This window comes from Paramisgurnus dabryanus, chromosome 19 (assembly GCF_030506205.2).
Source record: "Paramisgurnus dabryanus chromosome 19, PD_genome_1.1, whole genome shotgun sequence".
NCBI lineage: Eukaryota > Metazoa > Chordata > Actinopteri > Cypriniformes > Cobitidae > Paramisgurnus > Paramisgurnus dabryanus.
The window spans coordinates 16926577-16948782 of NC_133355.1; the positions used below are offsets into that span (position 1 = coordinate 16926577).

General features: G+C 36.9%; 1 protein-coding gene across 1 annotated transcript in view; it reads left to right on the forward strand.

Moving 5' to 3' along the window:
- calcr (calcitonin receptor) overlaps positions 1-22206 on the forward strand; it is a 78058-nt gene that overhangs the window by 31582 nt on the left and 24270 nt on the right. Inside the window, exons 2-9 of the mRNA XM_065291970.1 lie at positions 4201-4266; positions 8576-8732; positions 12000-12107; positions 12877-12980; positions 14653-14815; positions 14929-15039; positions 15120-15232; positions 18949-19040. Coding sequence (XP_065148042.1) covers positions 4222-4266; positions 8576-8732; positions 12000-12107; positions 12877-12980; positions 14653-14815; positions 14929-15039; positions 15120-15232; positions 18949-19040 — 893 coding nt within the window. The 5' untranslated portion in view covers positions 4201-4221. The remainder of the gene's footprint in view (positions 1-4200; positions 4267-8575; positions 8733-11999; positions 12108-12876; positions 12981-14652; positions 14816-14928; positions 15040-15119; positions 15233-18948; positions 19041-22206) is intronic.

Consider the following 22206-nt stretch of genomic DNA (forward strand, 5'->3'; position numbering starts at 1 on the left):
GGTTTTAAGAACAATCTCTGGTCTTTGTTATTAATTCAACATCCATTTTTTATTTAAAAAATTTACCATAATGTTTGTTTCCCAATGCTTTTTGGCAAACATGACATACTTAATTGATTTAAAACTTTGCATTATTTCTTCCTTATTGAGAGACATTAGTTACCTAGTGGAATTCAAATACAGAGATCCATTTTTAGCATGCATTTCCCTTTCTTATTTTGGCAAATTTCCATCTAGATACTTCCATCTAGATAAAAACCAAGCCTGGCCTCCTCCACAACAACTGATAGATAGCTAAGGCTTCATTCCTCTGTGCCACCGTCTACAGCCATCTGGCAAGCAAACCGAGCTGTTTATTTTCTTTGCATCATGCTTATTCCAACCTTTTCTATTGGCCAACCAGACGCTATTTATATTTATGCATTTGGCAGTTGCTTTAATCAAAAGTGACTTACGGTGCATTTAGTGTAGTGTACATTCAGTGCACTCAGTTCATCTGTTTACTGTATGAGTTCCTTGAGTTCCTTGGTATGGCAAGCCGCACGCTTTGCCGTATGAGCCAGGAGAAGCCAAGCAATAAGCTAAGGATAATCATGCTTATAGAGACATGGAGCTTTCTACCACATTAAATACATCAGAGAGACATATTAACAGGTTACATCATTTCTACTGCCTGTGTAAGCATTGCGGTGCTGTCTATTTGCAAGCAGAGTTTTCTTCAGAGTCTGTTTTTGCTGAACCAAGCATTCTGAGTGAAAATTTACTTTAAACCTCTTTGTCATCATTATATTTTGCTTTATAGGCTTTTTTTTAAAGCAACATAAAATAATGATGTAAACTACTCATGCACTGTTTTAAAAGAGATCAGTCTGTCTAGCTTTATGTAGCTTTAGACTTATAACTAAATTCAGGTTAGTTAAGCAGATTATAGCTCCACGTTGGGGATTTTGCTGTGTTTTGGTTAGATTCATTACTATTTGAGTAATTCAATGGTTAGATAAATTATGCTTATACTGTATGGTCAAGCTTGAGTTCACTATAGATTACTCCCGATAGCCATTTCATAATGTCCAACCAATATTAATGGGGGAAAAAAATCAATAAAGTAACTCAAAGAGCACTGTATTTTCTGTGTGTTACAGTACATAGCAGAAACCCTGTCAGTGTGAAAGTCTTTAGTCACTATGGGGCGGTTTCCCAGACAGGGTTTAGATTAATCCAGGACTAGGCCTTAGTTATATTAGGACATTTAAGTAGTTTTTTTACAAACATACCTTACGAAAAACAATGGCACCATTATACAGTATGTTAAGATGCGTCAGTGCAAGTTGTTTTTTTAATTAAGCCAGCTCAAACATGCATTTTTGTCTGGGACTAGGATAAGCCCTGTCCGGGAAACCGCCCCTAAATGTTGGGTTGTTTCAACCTAGCCTGGGTTTCCCCATGCTGCCTTGCGCGCAAATGTATTCACGCTGCAAGTCTAGCATGGAAACTATGGACCTTTTTTGCCCCTGAAATAGGGAACCAATCACAAAACGGGGAGGGGCAGAATGTGTTGCTTTTCGATATCAATATACAGCTACTGGTTTAGTTGCATAGCTGTCAGCTGTGTGCACGACATGTACGATAAAAGTTGTTTACGTTTGGATTTATGTCGCTCTACATATGTCATCTGGTATAATTGAAACGATTGGCTATGAGCTACGTACAGACGCATTTGATAGACATTCGTAGCGCCCATTAAACGGCTCTGGGCATTCGTAAACCACGCCTTAAATACGAGAAAATGAGCATATGGTTCCCAGACCACGTCTCATTCTCTATGAGACTTTTCTGGTGTTAGCCAGGCTTGTTTCAACCCATGGTTTAGTAAAATATAGACAATCCCAACATAGTTTAATTTAAACCCAACAGTTAGGTTTGTCCATATTTTACCCAACCATGGGTTGAAAGCATTATTTTGTTCAAATGTAGATACTGCTAATGTGTGAGCTATAAAAAAGGCTTTTTAGGATCGACATGAATACTGCGATTTAAGCTGAAGAGAGACTTGGCAATTTATGTATACTGAACTGAATGCCAAAAATCAGTTACCGTACATCAGATGGTGATGCATTTCAGGCTGTTCCTAGACTATAATAGCCCCTTTTCTGGATTTGTCCAGCGTGGAAGGAAAAACTGAGCAATATTTAAGTCCAATGTCCTTTCTGAATATGATATGTGTAGTGTCAGAAAACAGTAAGATTCTTGAGCCAGTACATAAACCCTGTATCCCAATAAATCTGCAATGAAACTACACTTCCCATTGCAGTCTGAGAAGACTTGGCTGCTCGAAATATAAGGTAATGTTAACACAGCTGTGGGTTCAGTAGCTTTTCCTTGGGTCTGTCTGTCAGAAAATACCCAACGGTGATGACAAGAGAGGTGTTGAGAGCAAACAAGTAACCCAGTTATACAGGTGAATAAGTGCAAGCAGATTATTTGCTGTGAGAAAGGGTTGGGAGGGGAATGCAAATCGCAGTCTTGGCTATTGACCTGAAAAACACAACGTGCGTTGCACTGACAACAGAATGATTAACAGTCTTGTTTCCCCCCATTTCTCCACCAAACACATTTTTTTTCCACAAAATATCACTATTGAAAAGTGTGTTAATACAGATTTAGAGATATCGAGCCATTTTTTTATTTATTCAATATAAATAATTTTAAAAGGGACATTTCACAAGTCCTTTTTTAATATGTTAAATAAATCTTTGGTGTCCCCAGAGTACGCACGTGAAGTTTTAGCTCAAAATACCATATAAATAATTTATTATGTCATTTTAAAATTGCCACTTTGTAGGTTTGATCAAAAATGTGCCGTTTTTGGGTGTGTCCTTTAAAATGCAAATGAGTTGATCTCTGCACCTAATGGCAGTACAGTGGTTGGATGGTGCAGATTAAGGGGCGGTATTATCCCTTTCTGACATCACAAGAGGTGCCAAATTTCAATGAGATATTTTTTCACATGCTTGCAGAGAATGGTTTACCAAAGTTACTGGGTTGATCTTTTTAAAATTTTGGGGACCCAATTATAGCACTTAAACATGGAAAAAGTCAGATTTTCATTGTATGTCCACTTTAAAGTTGAGTTTTAAACTAAATTTCAGGATGAATCTGATCATGCGGTCCTGTCAATCATTATTCAAGCATAGCGTATATCCGCCTATAAGTCCTTTGACCAGTGACAATTCTTCCCATTTTGTGATTCACAGCAAGGCAAATTCGCTTAATATTATTTCTTTTAAGACCGCAGGGAAGGCTGTCTAGCATCTTTTTTCCCAGATTCGCTTAAATTGTGTGAGGGGGCACTTTCTCATTTCGGCTCCTAGATTAACAGGTTATAGCTTTCATACTGGGAACGTGAGCCGCATAGTTTGGCAGTTCAGAAACATCACATTCACTGTAATGAATACGACCCACTCACGCTTCTTTCTCTCAGTATGTGTGATAAGGTTTCGTGATTTGGTTTGTGAGCTGTTTACGATTACTTCATTTACTCACACATGTTGTGCTGTGGCAGTTAGTAAAGCATTGCATCAACAGCGCAAAAGGTCATCGGTTTAATCCCCGAGAACACATTGACTGATAAAATTTATAGGTTGTGATGTACTTTAAGTTGCTCTGCATAAAAGTGTCTGCCAAATGCATAAATGTCAGCATAAATGGTGCATGTTTATACACTGTGCATCCTCCATTACCTCTAAAACAAACAAGTCCCTAAGGGAGAACAGCTACAGTAAACTAGTGAGAAGCAGTCATGAGAATAGCAGTAGGATACTGAAATATACTGAATCAGTTGGTTGTTGGATTCGCAGGAGGTCAACACTGCTTCTTTTAAGGGTTTATATTTAGATGCACAGTGAGATCTATAAAACACAACTAATTGATCTACTGTACATAAAAGCATCATAATGTAAAGAATATTCTGTGAAAATATATCATTGATATTTTTAAGGCCATGCTAAAGACTGGAATCAATTATTGAAAAAAAATGTTGATGCTCCTAATCTCATAATTAAATGCCTGGATTTCACGGAAATGGTCTTATGCTTATACAGTAGGCTATATGAAATTACTGTATGTTTTTTATGACTTATTAGATGCCTTCACATTGATAGTGACATCCATACAGACTTCTTTTTTGCTTTGTGTTTACAGATAAAGTCTGGATAAGAGAGCATGGATTGGCAAGGGATCCTATGGCTTTTGATATCATTTCTATCGGTAAGTATAAGGAGTAGCATCATAATTGTTTGTCTAACATACAGTAGTACAGATTCAATCTGCATGCTCATTGTGAAATTTGCTGATGTGTAAATTGTGATTTGATGTTTTCTGTCCTGATACCAGGCCCTCCTTTCCCCTCCCCAAACTATTCGCTAGAAGAAAATCCATTACTTACTAATTGCTCCAGTTTGGTAATTACAAGCGGAGGTGACCTGAAATCCCAAAGAATTCTTCAGCCATGAAACTGGCTCCTCAAAACTCCATCAGTGCTGGTGTAGTCAGAGCAGCTGGCTCCGTGTCAGAATGATGAAATTTTGGAGCGTACGAAGCCCTCTGCGTGTAGTATATTAACATTAGTGCGGCAGCACGACATGCCCTAATAGAAAACAAGGCAATGCCGTAGTTCCCTATTTTTGGTGAACATTTGTTATGTTACTTTTAAGCTGACCTTGAGGAACATTATGCATTTAAACCTTTCTGAGAATGACATGAAAGGCATTTAATTAAAATTCTGCATGGATCATGGATATACTAAACAACAGATAGTGTGGGCAGGTTTGTACTCACACTTAAAGGTTAGGGTTTGTATTAATGGATCTAAATCAGGGGTATCCCAATTTTTTTGGACTAAGGGCCATGGCTCAAAAGAAAATGTTGCTGTGTTATATTAAAATTAAAGTTGCTCTGATTCTTCTAATTTATAATGTTCTAAAAACATAAAAAAAAAAATAAGGAAACATTACTTTATTTATGCATAACTAATTCAGTTTTATTTTCAAAGGTAACTGTTGTAAAAAAAACGATCTCTCCATTATTAGCCTATAGTACCCAAGTTCGTTGAGTTTCGTGATGCATGCTATACACCTTCAAGTATGCATGTACATTAAAAAATTGTATCCACTTTAATTTCTCGCATTTAATTTACATTTACATTTTTGTAATGTACAAATAAAACAAAAAAAATTTACATTTTAGAAAATGTTTAAAAAGAAATATGAACTTCTGCGTCAAAGACATTTATGCTTTCTCCTTATCTTACATGGCATGATGGGCCAAATTAAAGGTCATTGCGGACCAACTTTTGCCCGTGGGCCCTAGTTTGGGCACCTCTGATTTAAAAAGACGTTGATAAGTAACCTGAATGATTATTAACGGGATAGTTCACCCAAAAATAACAATTCTGTCATCATTTACTCATTTTCATGTTGTTGTAAACCTGTATGAATTTCTTTTGTCTTATCAACACAAAAGAAGATATTTTGAGAAATGATCTTAAGTACACAGCTGCCATAACCATTGACTTACATAGTAGGAAAACAAATATTATGGAAGTATTGTGATGAATGATAAAGAAGATATTTTGATAAATGATATTAAGCACACATTTGAATCAGCTGTGTACTTACCATAATTTATAAAAATATCTTCTTTTGTTTCATCAGAAAAAAGAAATTCATACAGGTTTAGAACAACATGAGGATGAGAAAATAAATAATTTATATTTTTGGGTGGACTATCCCTTTAAATTACTACATTAACCATTAGACCATGTCAAAAGTTTTTTTCTGCATCATGAGGTCAAATGGATTTTCTGAAGTCTTAAATGTCAGTTCTCTCAGTCTTTATGTAACACACAATATCAGTTATATCTGACATTCAATTTTCGTTAAGGAGAAATGGTTTTCCAGAATGACTTGGGTGGTGGCCTGGTGGTCGTATGTATGACGTCATTTACTTCAATGTTTGGAGTGACATCATATGTACGGCTGCTAAACTGCTACATGGGACATCAGAAATCTCACAGATGACTTAAGTTGTTAAATCCATTGTTATGTGCAAGGTAAGACAGAGCCCGCCGAGGAATTTTCACTCAGTTTTCTTAATGACGGTAATGAGAAAGTTGAGGGGAACTGCCAAAGTTAATCTCCCTGTACAATGCCCTCAAGCTCTTAGTGGTAGATTAATGCAAAATTCATTACGTGAGGTGTCTAAAAGCAAAAAACACTTCACATTGAAGTATAAGATGACTCATTCCAGCCTCACAAGAGTAAGAGATGAGCTTTGAATTTTGATATCAATGCATTCTTTCTGTAGAAAGCTTTTCCCCTTGAACTCTTTTTTTTTGTAAAAGCTGCCTTGGCTTTGAAGGACTTTTTTAACAATAATGATATAGGCAGAAGAATGTTTTTGACCTGTTCTCATCTATAGAAATCATGCTCTACAGTGCTTTTTCAAATGTCAAGTGCCCATGTATTGTATAAAAAGCGTGTCCCCAGGATTGAGCAGTGTGCATTTGAGGTCGTAGGAAAATAATAATGTAGAAATCATTTTGATTTTAGGGGAAAGTCTATTTTAAGTGAGTCTGATTTGTTGGTTTCTCTTCAGTCCTGGGTTGTGTGTCATTTCAAAATTACATTTGAATTAAAATAGCAAACTAGATTGTTTCAAATCTGAAGCTGTCTGTGAAATCCAGGCTAATATCTCATAATGTAATTTGTCAAATAGCAAAATAGCCCCATGATTTACTCACCTCAAGCAAACCGAGATACATATGTCCATCATCTTTCAGACAAATACATTTGGGGCCCTATTTTAACAATCTAAGCACATGGTCTAAAGCGCACGGCGTACAGTCTTAAAGGGTGTGTCCGAATCCACTTTTTCTAATTTAATGACGTGAAAATTTTTTGGGCACTTAGCGCACAGTCCAAAAGGCATGTCCGAACCCACTTTTGCTTATTTAATGATGGGAAAAAATGGTTTGTGTGCCTAGCACACAGTCAAAAGAGTTGATCCTATTCTCGTCATGAGGGTGTGTTTTGGGCGTAACGTCCAATAAAACAATGAGAGTCTCTTCTCTCATCCCCTTTAAAAGCCAGTTGTGCTGGCGCCATGTCGATTCCCTTTTTAGTTGGCGGAATTTTTTAACTAAAAAAACTAAGCAGAGGAAGAAAACCACCAGTTTAAGATGTTAAAAAATGTAGTTTTTTGTATTAAAACTTTTGGTGTTCTATAAAAGTCGTTTTCTTTCAGTCGTGGAAGTAAAATTAGCAGGCTTTAAATGGGTGTAAATATATGGAGAGTCTACATGTTCAGTGTAATCTCAAAGAATAATTTACACATATGCAAGAAAAGGTTTGTATAAATACTTTATTTGTAACAAACAGGAGATAAAGAATTTACAAACGTGCAGATAGCCGAAACTTTTCAGCACTCGGACAGCGCCGTGAAAAGCTTAAAAATGGTTCCCATCTCATATCCACAGGTACAAAGTCATCATATACAATAAATCCATGTGGTAGCATTTTAAAATGCAATTTCTTACCAGGCTACAGGTGAAGCAGCTCTTTACACCTTTTTACAGTACGTCTCGTAATCGATCCTCATTTATGTCCAATTATAATCTTTTACATTTTAATCCTTTAATTTTAATCCTGAACACACCTTTTTTTCAGACCAGTACGCCTATGGGCGCAAAATTTAAGCTGGACGTGAAAATGATAAATGTGCCGTGCTGAACTAGCAAAAACACTTGCGTCGTGCATTGCGTTGGGTGTATGATACTGCCTATAGAGTTATTTTAGTAATTTTAGTAAACTATAACAACTAGCTTCCGGTAACAACCCATCTTGGACTCGCGCCATTCACTGCGCAACGTACCTATGGCAACCAAAGCTCACTATGCTAAACCTCTCTCTCTCTTGAATCGCGCGATTCCAAGACCGCATTGTTACCGTCGTTAGTTTAAAATATGAATATTTTTCTTACAAAATCTTACCCACAGAAGACCTTTATTTAACCCTTGGAGCAATGTGGATTATTTTTGTGAAAGAAAGATGCACTATTTGGGGGTTTCTAGTCAGAAGTTGTTTCCTGATCTCTGTTTTCTATTGTTATAAAGCTATAGAGCAAGGGTATTACTATAATAACACCAAATGTGCTCATCTCATGGTCATGTGTATCTCGGATTGCTTGAGGATAATTTTGATATTTGGTTGGAGTATCGCTTTAAAAGATATTAAAGATGTTTTTACAGAATCTTCTTCACTTTATTTAGAATGATTTTAGCTGGATTTTAAATACAAATTTGACCTTTTTGTAATTTGTTTAATGAAATGATGAAAATAGATTACACATAAGGAAATTAATAAACATTATTACAGTCAAATTAAATAATGCAGTTATTAAATTAATCCAGTTTAACATCTTGTAGGACGTGGCCAATCCAAATTTTCAGTTGATTTATCAAAAGAGATCCAATCTTTGAATTGTGAATCCTGCTGCTTGTGCTCATCTCTTTTTGCAGAGTATAACACTGACCAGAACAACGGAGCTGAAAGCAGAGCCTACCGCAGGCTTCTCTCCTGTCATGATGGCAGTGGAGGGAGACAGACAGATCATGACTGAGTCTCAGTATAAATGTCTGGAGCTTCTAAACCAAGATGGACCCCGTAATAAAACAGGTAGAGAAAACAAAGACGATAATTAACAATCAAACAATGTTTGTCAGAATGAAAGAAGATGGTGCTTTTAATCTTTAGATAAGATTTAAAAGTGTTGAGGCTTTAGAAAAGAGAGTGGGTGGATAGAAAGCTTTCTTTAAAGAGATGTTAAAGCATGCAGTGTGCAGAGGCAGCTACAGCATAAGTAAGGTATTCAGCTATGAAAAATGCATTTGTAATTTGATTTCCTGAAAAGTTAAATGCTTTAGTTCTGTGCTGCATTCAGCAAACAACAATGGGTGTTTCTCAAACGCATTTCTTCGCTGCCATCATCGAAGGACATCTCAATTCGAAGGATGCTCCGAAGGCAGCCTTTGCTTCGTGTCCTTCATTCTGTCTCTTTTAAAGGATGCATGAAGTGTATCTTTCTTGGCTTCAAATCACACACATTCTAAAAACATTGCGAGAATCGACACTAACTTTGCCTAATTTTATTCTGAAAAACAAGCCAAATATATGGTCGGCACAGAGCTCACCTAATTTCGTCATGACATATACAGTAAGGCAAAACATGTTTTAAGAGATGAAGAAATTTATGTTATCCTCTGTTTTGTTGTAAATTATTTACGAAATGTTAAACTGCCAGTGTTGTAAAGAACTGGGAGACAACAAACGGTTGATAGGTTCACTGCATTTAATACCTGCCTGTGGTGATACTTTGCATTATTTTCAACTTCTTTCTTAAAAGGTGCTATGTGTAGCTTTGTAACAGAATGCAATATAATATACATAACTATATTATTAGTGGTGTATAAAGACCTTACAAATGAACTGTATTGTTTTTATTACCTTAAAATGATACATTTTTATCTACATACACCACAGGTTACTTGGAAGTCGCCGTCATGTATCTACAGTAACACGTTTCGTCCATATTTGTCTCAGATGGCGACATGTTTGTCCTGTGGCAGCTAGCGTCTCATTGCATTTCGAAATGGAGGTTGGTTGCAAATTGCAATCTTACTGCTAGGTGCCAAAAAAAAAACACATGACATATTTAAAGGTGCAGTGTGTAAATTTTAGCATCATCTAGTGGTGAGGTTGCAAATTGCAACCAATGGCTCAGTCCACTGCTCACCCCTCAACCCAACGGAAAAACATGACATCGTCGCAGACAACGTAGTAAAAAAAGTTTGTCCTTTAAGGGCTTCTGTAGAAACATGGTGGCACAAAATGTTGACTTCCACGTAAGGGACCCTCTGTCAATGTAGATAAAAATAGTCTCATTCTAAGGTAATAAAAACATAATGGTTCATAATAAAAAGGTCTTTATAAACCCCGTATGATATAGTTTTGTATATTATTTTGCATTTCTGTCAAGAGATCCTTCAAAAAAATTACACACGGCACCTTTAACTCATTCCCCGCCAGCATTTTTTATGATATTTCACAAAATGCCTTCTAGGAAAATTTTCTTCTAAAAATATATAAACATACAAATATATCAAATGAAAGAACAAAACCCTCTGCTTTCAAACAAACAATAAACAAACAAACAAAACGGGAAAACAAGTTTCATGCTTTAATTTTTTTCTCTTCTTATAAATTCTTAAATAGGGATGTTTTTCTTAAAAAATCTTTTTTTAGCCAAAAGCTGAAATAATTGCATTTTTGTGAAGGCATTTTGATAAAGATCAGATTCAGAACGAAGATCAAAACCTACACATAGTTTAAAATTAATAAAAAAAAATTTGCTTCAGTTTTTTCTATAAATTGGGTAAATTCCCGATCTAATGAATAATTGCGGTATTACAGATTATCCTAAAACTTATCAGGAACACGTTTGTTCATGCAAATGTTTTACTTAATTGACGAGATAACTCGTCAATGGCAGGGAAAGAGTTAAAAATGTTAAACCGTTATGACGTTGCAAAGAACACTTACTAGACCACCTCATTCTAACCTCGACTGGTCTAAAAAAGGACTCATCTTTTATAGGATGCAACCTTGCGTTTGAGAAACACCAAATGTCTCAACATCAACAAATGTTGTGTGTTTGGGGCGGGGCTACCTGTTTAGTCAATTGAAGGAGTGAAAACCACATTAATTCGAAAGTTAATTAGGTGTTGCTAGCGGTGCAGGAATAATAGAGTTCACCTTTATATGTGACATTATTAAGTTCTGAACGCAACAGTATGTTTTCAGAGCGCTGTGAATTCCTCATTATACTGTATGTCTCCTTTAAAATGTCATAGACAGTAATTAGCTTTTATCAAGTAACCAGTTATTTTTCATTTCAATTACAGAAAATGATGCTCTTTTCATAATCTTATTGAATGGCACGGTAGTTTAGTGTAATAATGGAGAGCTTTTAGGGTGATCTGGGAAAAGTTATACTTTGAAAGGGATGTAAGTTTAAATGTTTTAAACACATCCTTTTATTGCAACCTTTTTAACCAGTGAAATGAAAGCCTGTGCTTTGCTGCACTTAATTGTGGCATTTATCAAACTAAAATGATCAGGGACGTTAAAAGTTCACACGCTTATTGCGATTGGTCTTGAAGAAAATGCAGAGTTGCTTTTGATATCCAGAAACGAGTGACTTTGGCCAGTTTAGGTTTTTAAAAATGTTTTCGTTTCATTGCGGAGGAAGTTCAGCGTTCTGAAACTATGTTTTAAAGGGGCCATGTCACAATAATTTTTTAAGATGTAAAATAAATCTTTGGTGTCCCCAGAATACTTATGTGAAGTTTTAGCTCAAAATAGCATATAGATAATTTATTATAACATGTTAGAATTGACACTGTAGGTGTGAGCAAAAATGTGCTGTTTTGGGTGTGTCCTTTAAAATGCAAATGAGCTGATGAAATTCAAACACTGATCATAATCATGGTGGTTTGATGCTATTCAAACTCAATTGTGCGGTGAATTATTTTCTCTCTCTTTCTCTCTGCATGCACTAAATGGCAGTGCTGTGGTTGGATAGTGCTTCAGTTTTAAGGGGCGGTATTATTTTAATAAGAGCTCCTTATGACACCACAAGGAAAGCCAAATTTCAATGACCTAATTTTTCACATGCTTGCAAAGAATGGTTTACCAATACTAAGTTACAGGGTTGATCTTTTTCACATTTTCTGGTTTGATAAAAGCACTGGGGACCCAATCAAAGTAAAACTTTTATGCCATGGACCCTTTAATGGTACAAAGAACGCTTTTATCTCACAAGATGAAGAAAAACTTGATTCGTCGTGATATGTCCTCTTTAAAATGTCTCTTTAAATTTTATAGGTTTGTTCTGCAACAGATTTTGGGATGGCTTGCTCTGTTGGGATGAAACCTCAGCTGGAAACTACGTCTCTCAGAACTGCCCAGACTACCCCAGCTTTGACCCCATGGGTAAGACACAATCACATCTGGATTGTCACTTAGAGTATGAGAGCACTCCAGATGCCGCAAATCACTTCAGATTTAACAGCAGGCGTGACATCTGTTACACGTCTTTGGTCGACCTATTACAAAACATGAGATGTTACTCCAGAGAAGCATTCCATAGCACCGACAGCAGGCAATCATGAAGATAATTGAAGTTCGATAATGAAACCGAGTTGGTAATATCGCTTTCTCAGAGTGCTTGGAAAGATTCGTATGAACTTTTTTTTTTTTGGAGCCTCAAAGAACAATTTATTACCTGACGGTGAAGTGCAGCTTTGTTCTTAAGTGAAAAAAGATCTTTGCTGCGGTACAAAGTAAATCATTTCATGTCAAGTATTGATGAGGACATTTTTCTGATAATAAATGGTGGAAAGAAACGGTGACCAAGAATAGATTTCACAGAACAGAAGATTGCTGAGATGCTGAAATATCGATAAAATAAGCACTCTCTGTTTGGTTTGGACACATGCACAGATTGATTCAAGAAGACAAAGGGATGGAGTTAATTAAGAGACCACTTGCTTGACTTTTGTGTGAAAATGTCCATAAACAGTGCGGGGTTAAACTGTATCTGTATCAGAACGTTATGATTGGCCCGAAGCTGTCAGCTTCAGCTGTCAATCTTACAACCTCTTTTACTGGTAAACTGGCGGGACTGATTTACCAGAAAGATTCTGTTCTCACGTGATTGGTTAACGGGACTATTGACACTGGACTTTCTCTTTCCCTACAGAAAAAGTAACCAAATTCTGTGATGAATCTGGCAACTGGATACACAGTTCTTCTGTCAATAAAACCTGGTCCCATTGTCTAACATTTTCAAAGGATAAAATAAAGGTAAATGTGCCTGCAAGCACTGCAATGACACCAGCGTTAAAAGTAGATTTGTTTGGTCATGGCAATCATGATGGAGATAAAAAATTCATGCATTTGGCAGATGCATTTATCCAAAGTGACTCACAGGTATGTGTGTTACATGGGCTCCAACCCATGAGCTTTGCCTTTCAATCCCAGGACATTTAACATTTGAATAATTGAATAATGGAGTCAATGTGTATCGTCAACTGTGTGGTTACCATCATTTATCAAAATCTTCTTTTGTGTTCTGCAGAATAAAGAAACTTAGACAGGTTTAGGGCAGTATACGGGTGATGACAGAATTTTCATTTTGGGGTGAACTATCTGTTAAAGGGACACTCCACACTCCGCAATGATGTTAAGCAGTGTCCGAAAATAGTCCCCTGCAGTGGCGGGTTGTGACTGCTTTTCCGAGGATGTGCCAATTCAAAATAAGTGTTCGAATTGTCATGTGTGTGGTTCCCTTTTCCAAAATAAGTGTTCTGCGCTTTGAGAGATCGTGTGTGCATCACGTGTCATGACAAAAGAAGTGCCTGTTGGAGACACGTCAAAACCGTTTATGATCAAAGAGACGCTCACGTTCCCAAAATACACGCAGGACACTCCCTTAACAGTAAACTCTGATTACGCATAAGATTATGCTAGTATCTGGCAAACGCGAGCGTCTCTTTTATCATAAACCGTTTGACACGTCTGCAGCAGGCACTTATTTTGGCATGACACGTAATGCACACACGATCTCTCAAAGCGCAGAACACATATTTTGAAATGACGAACCACACACATGACAGGCTACATACATGTTGTGACGAACCAGCCGCCACTGGTCCCCTATTGAAAGTTACCAAGGGGACTATTTTCGGGGAGTGCGTAATATCACTACGCCTGCTGCAGTCATGTTACAGCAGCAAAGTTCTTGATTATTACGCCAGAATGAGAGTATAGTTCCTAGCCATATCAGCCTAGAAAATCACAACTTGTAATTTTCCGTCATTCTTAGTAGACAATGTAACTACAAAAGAGTCAAGTTTTATACAGTATAGGAAGAATATCGAAACTCTTCGTTATTTTTTAGCGTGATGCTAATGGTCTAATCAGATTCAATGGATTGTGCTAAGCTATGCTAAAAGTGGTACCACCAGACCCAGAGATCAGCTGAATGGATTCCAAAACGGAAAAAATCCAATGTGAAATCTTAAAAAAGTGTAGTGTCCCTTTAAGTAACTGATGCATTGGTGAACTACAGCATTTCTGACCCCATTCAAAATTGGGGTTAGAAAAATCTTTTTTTATATTACTTGACAAGTAGATGCTGCTGTTTTCAAACCGCTTAGTTACCCATTTGTGCCAAACGTCACTTACCCAAGGACTTAAAATGAAAATAAAATTCTAGGCTAATTTGGATCAAAGACAATAAGCAGAACCATTTAATTTGACTGCAAATTAAAGCTGTTCAGACATTCCTGGACTCCTGGATTTAACAGTATTTTTCTGTACAGTTACAAAATACCAACAAAAAGAATAACAAGAAAACCAACAGATACAATCGATCCCCACACACCATTTTTTCCTAACTCCTGGTTATGTAATTGGCTGATTTAAAAGACAAACCCTTTGCTCACATTTACAAGATGAATGCTTTCCTCCGCAGACGCTGCCAGTTCATGGCTTTTTAGAGACGGAGATGGATCCCACAGCCGAGAGTCGGGTCAGCCCCGTAGTGACTCAGAAAGCAGAGGAAAGGAAGAAGATCATCGATGGTCAATATAAGTGCTTTGAGAAAATGAACAGAGACCTACCATATAACAAATCAGGTTTGAAAACACAAAAGCGACTGAATAGGTTTGAGATCGAATTATCATTAGCTCATAGCAGGGAGCAACTGCACGGTAGAATTGGCTTTGATTGTTTGTGTGCTGGTCTTCAGGTCTGTACTGCAACAGGACTTGGGATGGCTGGTTATGCTGGGATGACACTCCAGCAGGGACATTCATGTCACAGAACTGTCCCAACTATTTTGTTGACTTTGACTCCACCGGTACAATTGTTTAATTAAAGAGTTAGCTATTTATTTTAGTTAGTTTTTTTTTATTCAAAGCCTCCTTCTTGTTTATTTAGAAAAGGTCACAAAGTATTGCGATGAGACGGGAAACTGGTTCAGGCACCCCGAGACAAACAGGACCTGGTCTAACTACACCCTGTGCATTGCACACACTAAGGACAAGCTGAAGGTATGAGTTTGAATCATTTTTCATTTTTGCACTTCTCCTACAAGAACGTTTTGATAGTATTATTATTTTTCTCTTCATTGATCAAACATTTTAAATAGAAACTCCTGAATGATTTTCAGTGCAAACACTCTTCACTATGTCATTTGTCTCAAAAACAATTTTTTAAGTAAGTAGCAGACAGTTTTAGTTATTGGGAATTTAAAAACAAACAGTGCCATCATAAATATTGCAAAAGAAAACACGACTTCAGTATTAATTAGCAGACAAACATTTTGGGCAAACATCACATTGCCTGAAGCTGTGATCATTTTTGTGTACTGCAATCATGGTTTAAAAAATAAATGCAGTTAAATTCAGACATCTGTTCAGGAAATAAATGTTGAATTGGATATAGTCTGTGTTGCTTTTAGACTAAATGGCAGTGAGGTGGAAGGTCTACACAAGTTCACGGTTTAACCAAACAGCTTCTCAGCTGTAAATTATTCATAATGGTTACAGTGCTGTACAACTTGTGCTATACAGAGTGAGAAGGACAAAAGCAGACAGGGCAAATCCTAAACAAATGACAAGTAAAATGTCAGATTCAAGTAACTGTGGTTTCCATTAAACCAGATGGAATTGACTGTACAGTAGTTCATATAAAATGCACAAGAAAAATAAGACATGCACTTTCAAGTTAACTTAAGTTTGCTTGCCACTTTAGATTGCATCCACTTTGCATGAAACTTAATGTTGACTATTGCTCTTAAAATAGGCTTATACAAGTTTATTTAGAAAACCTTTGAAATGAAAATAGGTCCGTGTTTACTTTTAGACCATTAGCTTTAATTTAATTTAAACCATTCCTGCTCCTGCACTCCTACAAGCTGATGTCAAAAAAAAACTTTCAGAAAATAATAACATGTTTGAAATGTTATTCTGAATGTTGATGCATGTGTCATCTTGCACTCTATTGTTTAAAATAATCATGTCTCTCCCCTTAAAAAGACACTTAACTTTTTTTGAAAATATGCTCATTTTCCAGCTCCCCTAAAGTTAAACATTAGATTTTTACCATTTTGGAATCCATTCAGACGATATTGGGGGCTGGTGCCTCCACTTTTAGCATAGCTTAGCATAATCCATTGAATCTGTTAGACCATTAGCATCGCACTCAAAAATAACCAAAGAGTTTTGATATTTTTCCTATTTAAAACTTGACTCTTCTGTAGTTACATCGTGTGCTAAGACCGACAGAAAATTAAAAGTTGCTATTTTCTAGGCAGAATATGGCCAGGGGCGTGTCTAGAGGGGGGGCATGGGGTGGCACCGCCCCCCCCCCCTGGAATATGATTGGCCCCCCCTGGTGCCCCCCTCCAATCTCATTGGGCCAACTAGATTCACTGTCAACCTGAAAATGCGCGCCGCACCATTGGACCAGAGAGCTGTCAATCACTGTTTGATTTGAGACTCGCGCGAACGCGAAGAAGAAGCGTTTTTAAAACAGGAGGCAAGAGACACCACGACACCACCGCACCATTGGACCAGTTGTCAATCACTGTTTGATTTGAGACTCGTGCGAACGCGAAGAAGGAGCGGGCGCCCCGCCACAGACTCAACACTGGCACAAATCAACACAAATCAAATAGATTTTTCATGATTACCATTTACATTTTATTTTACTATTTAAAACGGCTTCGTTCGCTGTTGCAAGCGCTCAGCAGTGCTCTCGCGTGCACGCTTTCTCACTGCTGCGTGCGGAACCTCGACGTGCCTCTCTTACATGACACTGAGTGAAGGAGTTAAAAGTTGGCGGTGTTTTCCACCTGGGTTCCTTCATGTACTTGTCTTTTCACATAAACGTTAACAGTCAACAGATGTTACTGACGAGAAGACGGTTGATCGAGTATCATGACTTAACGAAAGGTTAGTAGTGTTTTCCCACACAGACACACACCAGTTCTCTGTGCACGAGCTCTCTCCCTCCCTATGGTGCGGTATGCGCGCGCCCGCGTAACAGTATATTTTTTAATTTGCGCTGAATTGTCTGCCCTATACGCGATCGACAATTAAACTATCACTCGCATTTAAATTTAAAAGCGCTCATAAACACAACCAGACGAGAAGAGCAACCCTGCATGAGACACACAGGTAATCCGAAATCACCTCGTATCAGCTCAATGTAAATGTATGGTGATTTTATCAGACAATGTTGCATTTAAATCAGGATTTTAGCAGTATAAAGTAACAGCTGGTTGCATTAAACACAACGTGTTATTGGGTCGTGTTTAGTCACTATTTTAAACTCTTTCTTTATGTCTGACAACAGAACAGATGATATGTAAAAATAGCATTCAGTTGTGTTACAATACAATAAAATAAACAATGGAAGTCAGATTAGACAGAGTAGAAAAACACATTTTTAAGTAGTCTAATATTTTCCCAGACGGTCCAGATATGTCAGAACGTTAAGTAGTACCAGCTACACGCAACTCTGTGTAATTTAGATAGCCTACTTAAAGGAATAGTTCACTTAATTTAAATGGTCATATACCTAAACTTCTTTCAAACCTGTATGAGTTTCTTTCTTCTGCTGATCACAAAAAAGAAAAGTTAAGACTGTCGGTAACCAAAATCAGTTGATGGATCCCATTGACTTCATATGTAGGAACAAAATAACATGGCAGTCAATGGGGTTCATCAACTTTCTGGCTACCAAATATATTACCAAAATTTTTTATTTTGTGTTCAGCACTAGAAAAACTCATACAGGTTTGAAATAACTTTAGGATGAGTACATTTTGACAATTTGTTTAAAGTGAACTATTCTGGAACAGAACTGTGTTGTCTAATCCATGCAAAATACAAAACATTATTAATAGATTAATACCATCTATATTAGAGCACGTGCATTGCACAAGATTTTGGGAACCATGCTTAATATTTTCTAAACCAGTATCTATTTTCATTTGAATTTTCTGATTGGCCCCCCCTGACTGGTTTTTGATCCCCTCTGTGCCCCCCCATTTATAAAATCCTGGAATCGCCCCTGGATATGGCTAGGAAATATACTCTCATTCTGGTGTAATAATCAAGGAACTTTGCTGCAGCACCATTGCTGCAGGAGGCGCAATAATATTACGCTGCAGCCGAAAATAGTCCTCTCCTATTGATGGTTATTTTTCTATATATATGGATATTTTTGAGCGCAATGCTAATGGTCTAATCAGATTCAATGGATTGTGCTAAGCTGTGCTAAAAGTGCTAGCACAAGACCCGGAGATCAGCTGAATGGATTCCAAAATGGTAAGAATCAAATGTTTAACCCTAGGGAAGCTGGAAAATGAGCATATTTTCAAAAAAAGTGGAGTGTCCCTTTAATAACCATGAGCAATTGATGAAACATGACATAACGTACCGTAACTAAAGCCTACTAGCTAAACTACTCTGCAGTATAATACTTTTTTTTTTTGCAGAATTGGGCATGCCTGAATTGAAAAATCATCTGCCCACATACTTTTCAGTAAATGTATGAAAAAAGTATTATTTTACAGAAAATGTTGTGCTTCACAATAAAAATATTTATTTGATTATGCAGTTTTGGGTCCGCAGAGTTTAAGGGGGTAAAAAACGACCCTTCAATATGCCTTGCCCAAACTTCTCATTTCAGGAAATAAAAGTTTCTATTTAGTGTCTTTTGATGTCTAACACATGTATCTTTATTTGTCTCATTTCAGATGGCGTATATTCTGTATTACATGGCGATTGTGGGTCATGCTCTGTCTATAGTATCCCTCCTCATCTCTCTGGCCATATTCTTCTATTTCAGGTGAGTTTTAATCACCTTAACATAAAAATACGACTTGCAGAAGCCTAGAAGTCTAGCACCAGTTACTTCGGAAAGATCAATAATCCTCAATGATGGGCCGCTCGGTTGTTTACTTGTTTTTGTCAGATCTGGTCTGCCCTCAAGCACTTTGTCATTTGTCAGAGCTGTTGACGGTGACGATGGAAAGGTAGACTGCTGCGCTGGCGTCTGAGATTTATTTAATTGACAGAGTCCTCGTTTAAGATTCTCAAAGAAAGATTTATCAAGAGGCTCTCGCTTACCTCATTCATCACAGTGGCCAATTCAAACCGAATAGAAAAGATGGAACGGCAGTGCCTGTGGCCTGCCACCGCCGGCATGGCCCCATGAAAATACAATCTGCACTATGGAGTTCAATTTGTTATCTTCTGAATTGAACAGAACTCAGATTAGGTACAGTACTGTATATAGATCAGATGATTATTTCCTCAGTCGGAAGAGTTGCCTTTCATGCCTTATTGATGAATTGCCACATACTGTAAACAGTGCTTTGCATTAAAAACCTAAATCAATACTCACTATATTGAATTCCAAATTATACATCAAAACTTACATCAAACTTGTAGAAACTCTTATTTTATAGATGAGTGATTTATTAAAATTATTTTCATTATTTACTACACTGTGTATCTCCTCGGTTGCTTTCAAGGTTGTGAATCTGAAGGATCACTGACTAAAGAGCATTTAGAAAAATTACAAATCAAGTTAAATTAACTGTTTAAACATCCTTATTTGCAGGCACTATTGGTGTTATTGGGCTACAGAGGCGTCATGCCCATTCAAACTGAGGGGGCATGTGCCCCCTTGGTTTTTTTGAGCCAAATGGATTTTGCATGCAACCTCAAAATCAAAGAAGTGTCCATTAATCTGTTATTTTAATCTGTTTAATATGCACAATATTATCAATTCTGTGCTGCATCCTTGTCACTTTTCGGAGATTTTCGGCATTTTGATCGCGTTACATTACTTTATTCTGGCGGCAGGCGCTGCAGACACGCAGTCGCAGACGTCATCAGCGTCTGAGCGCGCTCACGGGCTCTTTTCTGTTGCTTCTGCATTTTGCTATCTGAGGAATTAAAACGTGTAAGAAACACTCACAACATTTCCAAACCCCAGTACGGAAATGTGCAGTTAACCTCCTCTGTGTAGAAAATGTATGGTTTAAAATGTGGCAGTCTCGACGTTATATTAGTAGATTTCTAGATTCATCTTGGTACAACGCCAAAGTTCGCCAGAGTTCACGGGGGTGAAGTAAAGTGTGATGCAATAATGTGTTTCTCTAATAATTTTATCTAAAAAAAAATGTAAATCATTATTGAACATATTAAACCATGTGGCTAGCTTATGTCATTTTTGTTGTTTATATACTTTATGGATTTAAAATTACATTAATTTTATAGGATAATGCAGTTGTTGTGCAAAATGCATTAATAACACAATTAACAAGTCATTTATTAAAACTTAAATAAATAAAACATGCCGTTTCAGATGTAAATATGATACCAATATGTCATTATTCCGATTGAATAGTGTTTGAAATGAAAGTTAGTCAACACTTTTATTTTGGAGGTTTTTGCATGAAAGCAGGGGTTTTCAGATTGCTAGAAATGTAAGTGCCATGGAAAAGACTGAAAACTCTATAATAAAAAGTTTGATGTCTGTGTATGCACAAATTTGTGCACACTGTGCCCCCTTAAAAAAATTGGTGCATGACGCCCCTGTTGGGCTATATGACCCTGTCTGTGAAATCCATGCTAAAGTCTCATAATCTAATGTGATTTTAGGAGCATCAAAGGTTGATTTTAACCATTTCACTATGATTTCAATCTTATTCAGTCAGTATTAAAAATATCTGTACATTTTCACAGAATGTACTTTACATTATGTAGGAGGATTTTAAAAAGTAAACAGTAAATTACAAAAAAAAGATTTTATACTGTATTTATTTTATTACTCGTCAAAGTTTTTAAAAGGAGTTGCTGTTGGAAATAAAAACATCATAAATTGAATGTCAGTATAGCGTTTCCGATTCAGTCAAATGAAAGCATATGTTTTATACTGATACATGTGTTATTTAAGTGATCCCTCAGTGAATAACTTTAACAAATGTACTTTAAATGAGTCCCAAAACTCCCCCTCGCTGGCGAAAAACACCCAGATTATTTGGCCATGACATAAACAATGTTGTTTTCTCATCATTGTGCTTTATTGAGTGCAAATCCTCTTTTTGTCCATTAGTCTAACAGAGTTGCGTTGAGCCAGTGACCGGTTTTCAGTTTGTCAGGTTTGTGTGTCATTTCATGCAGATCTGGTTTCCCTCCTTCGTATCCTCTGAGGTAAACTTCATTTCATGGGTAGTTAAACATGGGGGCCAAAGAGAGAGTCTTATACATTAGATGGCACTTGTGCTTAAGGCTACAGCAAATGTTATTTAGCATGACTGTTGTATACAACGAGTAGCTTACTGCATCCACTTTTTGAAGTACACTATTAAACGATAATTGAAAGGTTGAGAGGAAATGCATCCATTAGAGTGCATCAAAAATACATTATGATTTAGACCTCATTTTAACATAACACCTTGTTTTTGAAAGTAATGCCTGTTTGTTATTAGAATATTCAGGACATTGTAAAATGCCTATCATATAGTTTACATTTGTAATTTAATTTGGCATCTTAAGTTGATTATAGCAAACACTGTCAGAAGAAATGGAAGTGGGCCCTATTTTTCCAAAAGTACACTTTTGCACCTAAAAAGATTATAATAGGACCTCTAAAGGTATCAAATGTATACAGCACATATTTGTATCTATGGCATATATTACAGTCCCTCCAGAAAAACACAATTATGCAATTACATGAATTAACGCAAAATCAGCCAAAGTCCACATATTTATGCGGGGGTCGCATTTTTTCAAATACACCACACTTTCGCAGCTTAAATTGCAGATTTCCGTGCGCAAAATATGCGGGGCTTGCATGATTTCATAATGCCCGCATTTTCATAACAAAAATCACATATATAAGGAGAAAATATAAAAATGTTGCATCTACCTCACACAAGCGCAGCCTTGTCCCCTGTTGCCATGTGAAGGTTATGAAGTGATGTGATTATGTGATGTGAACA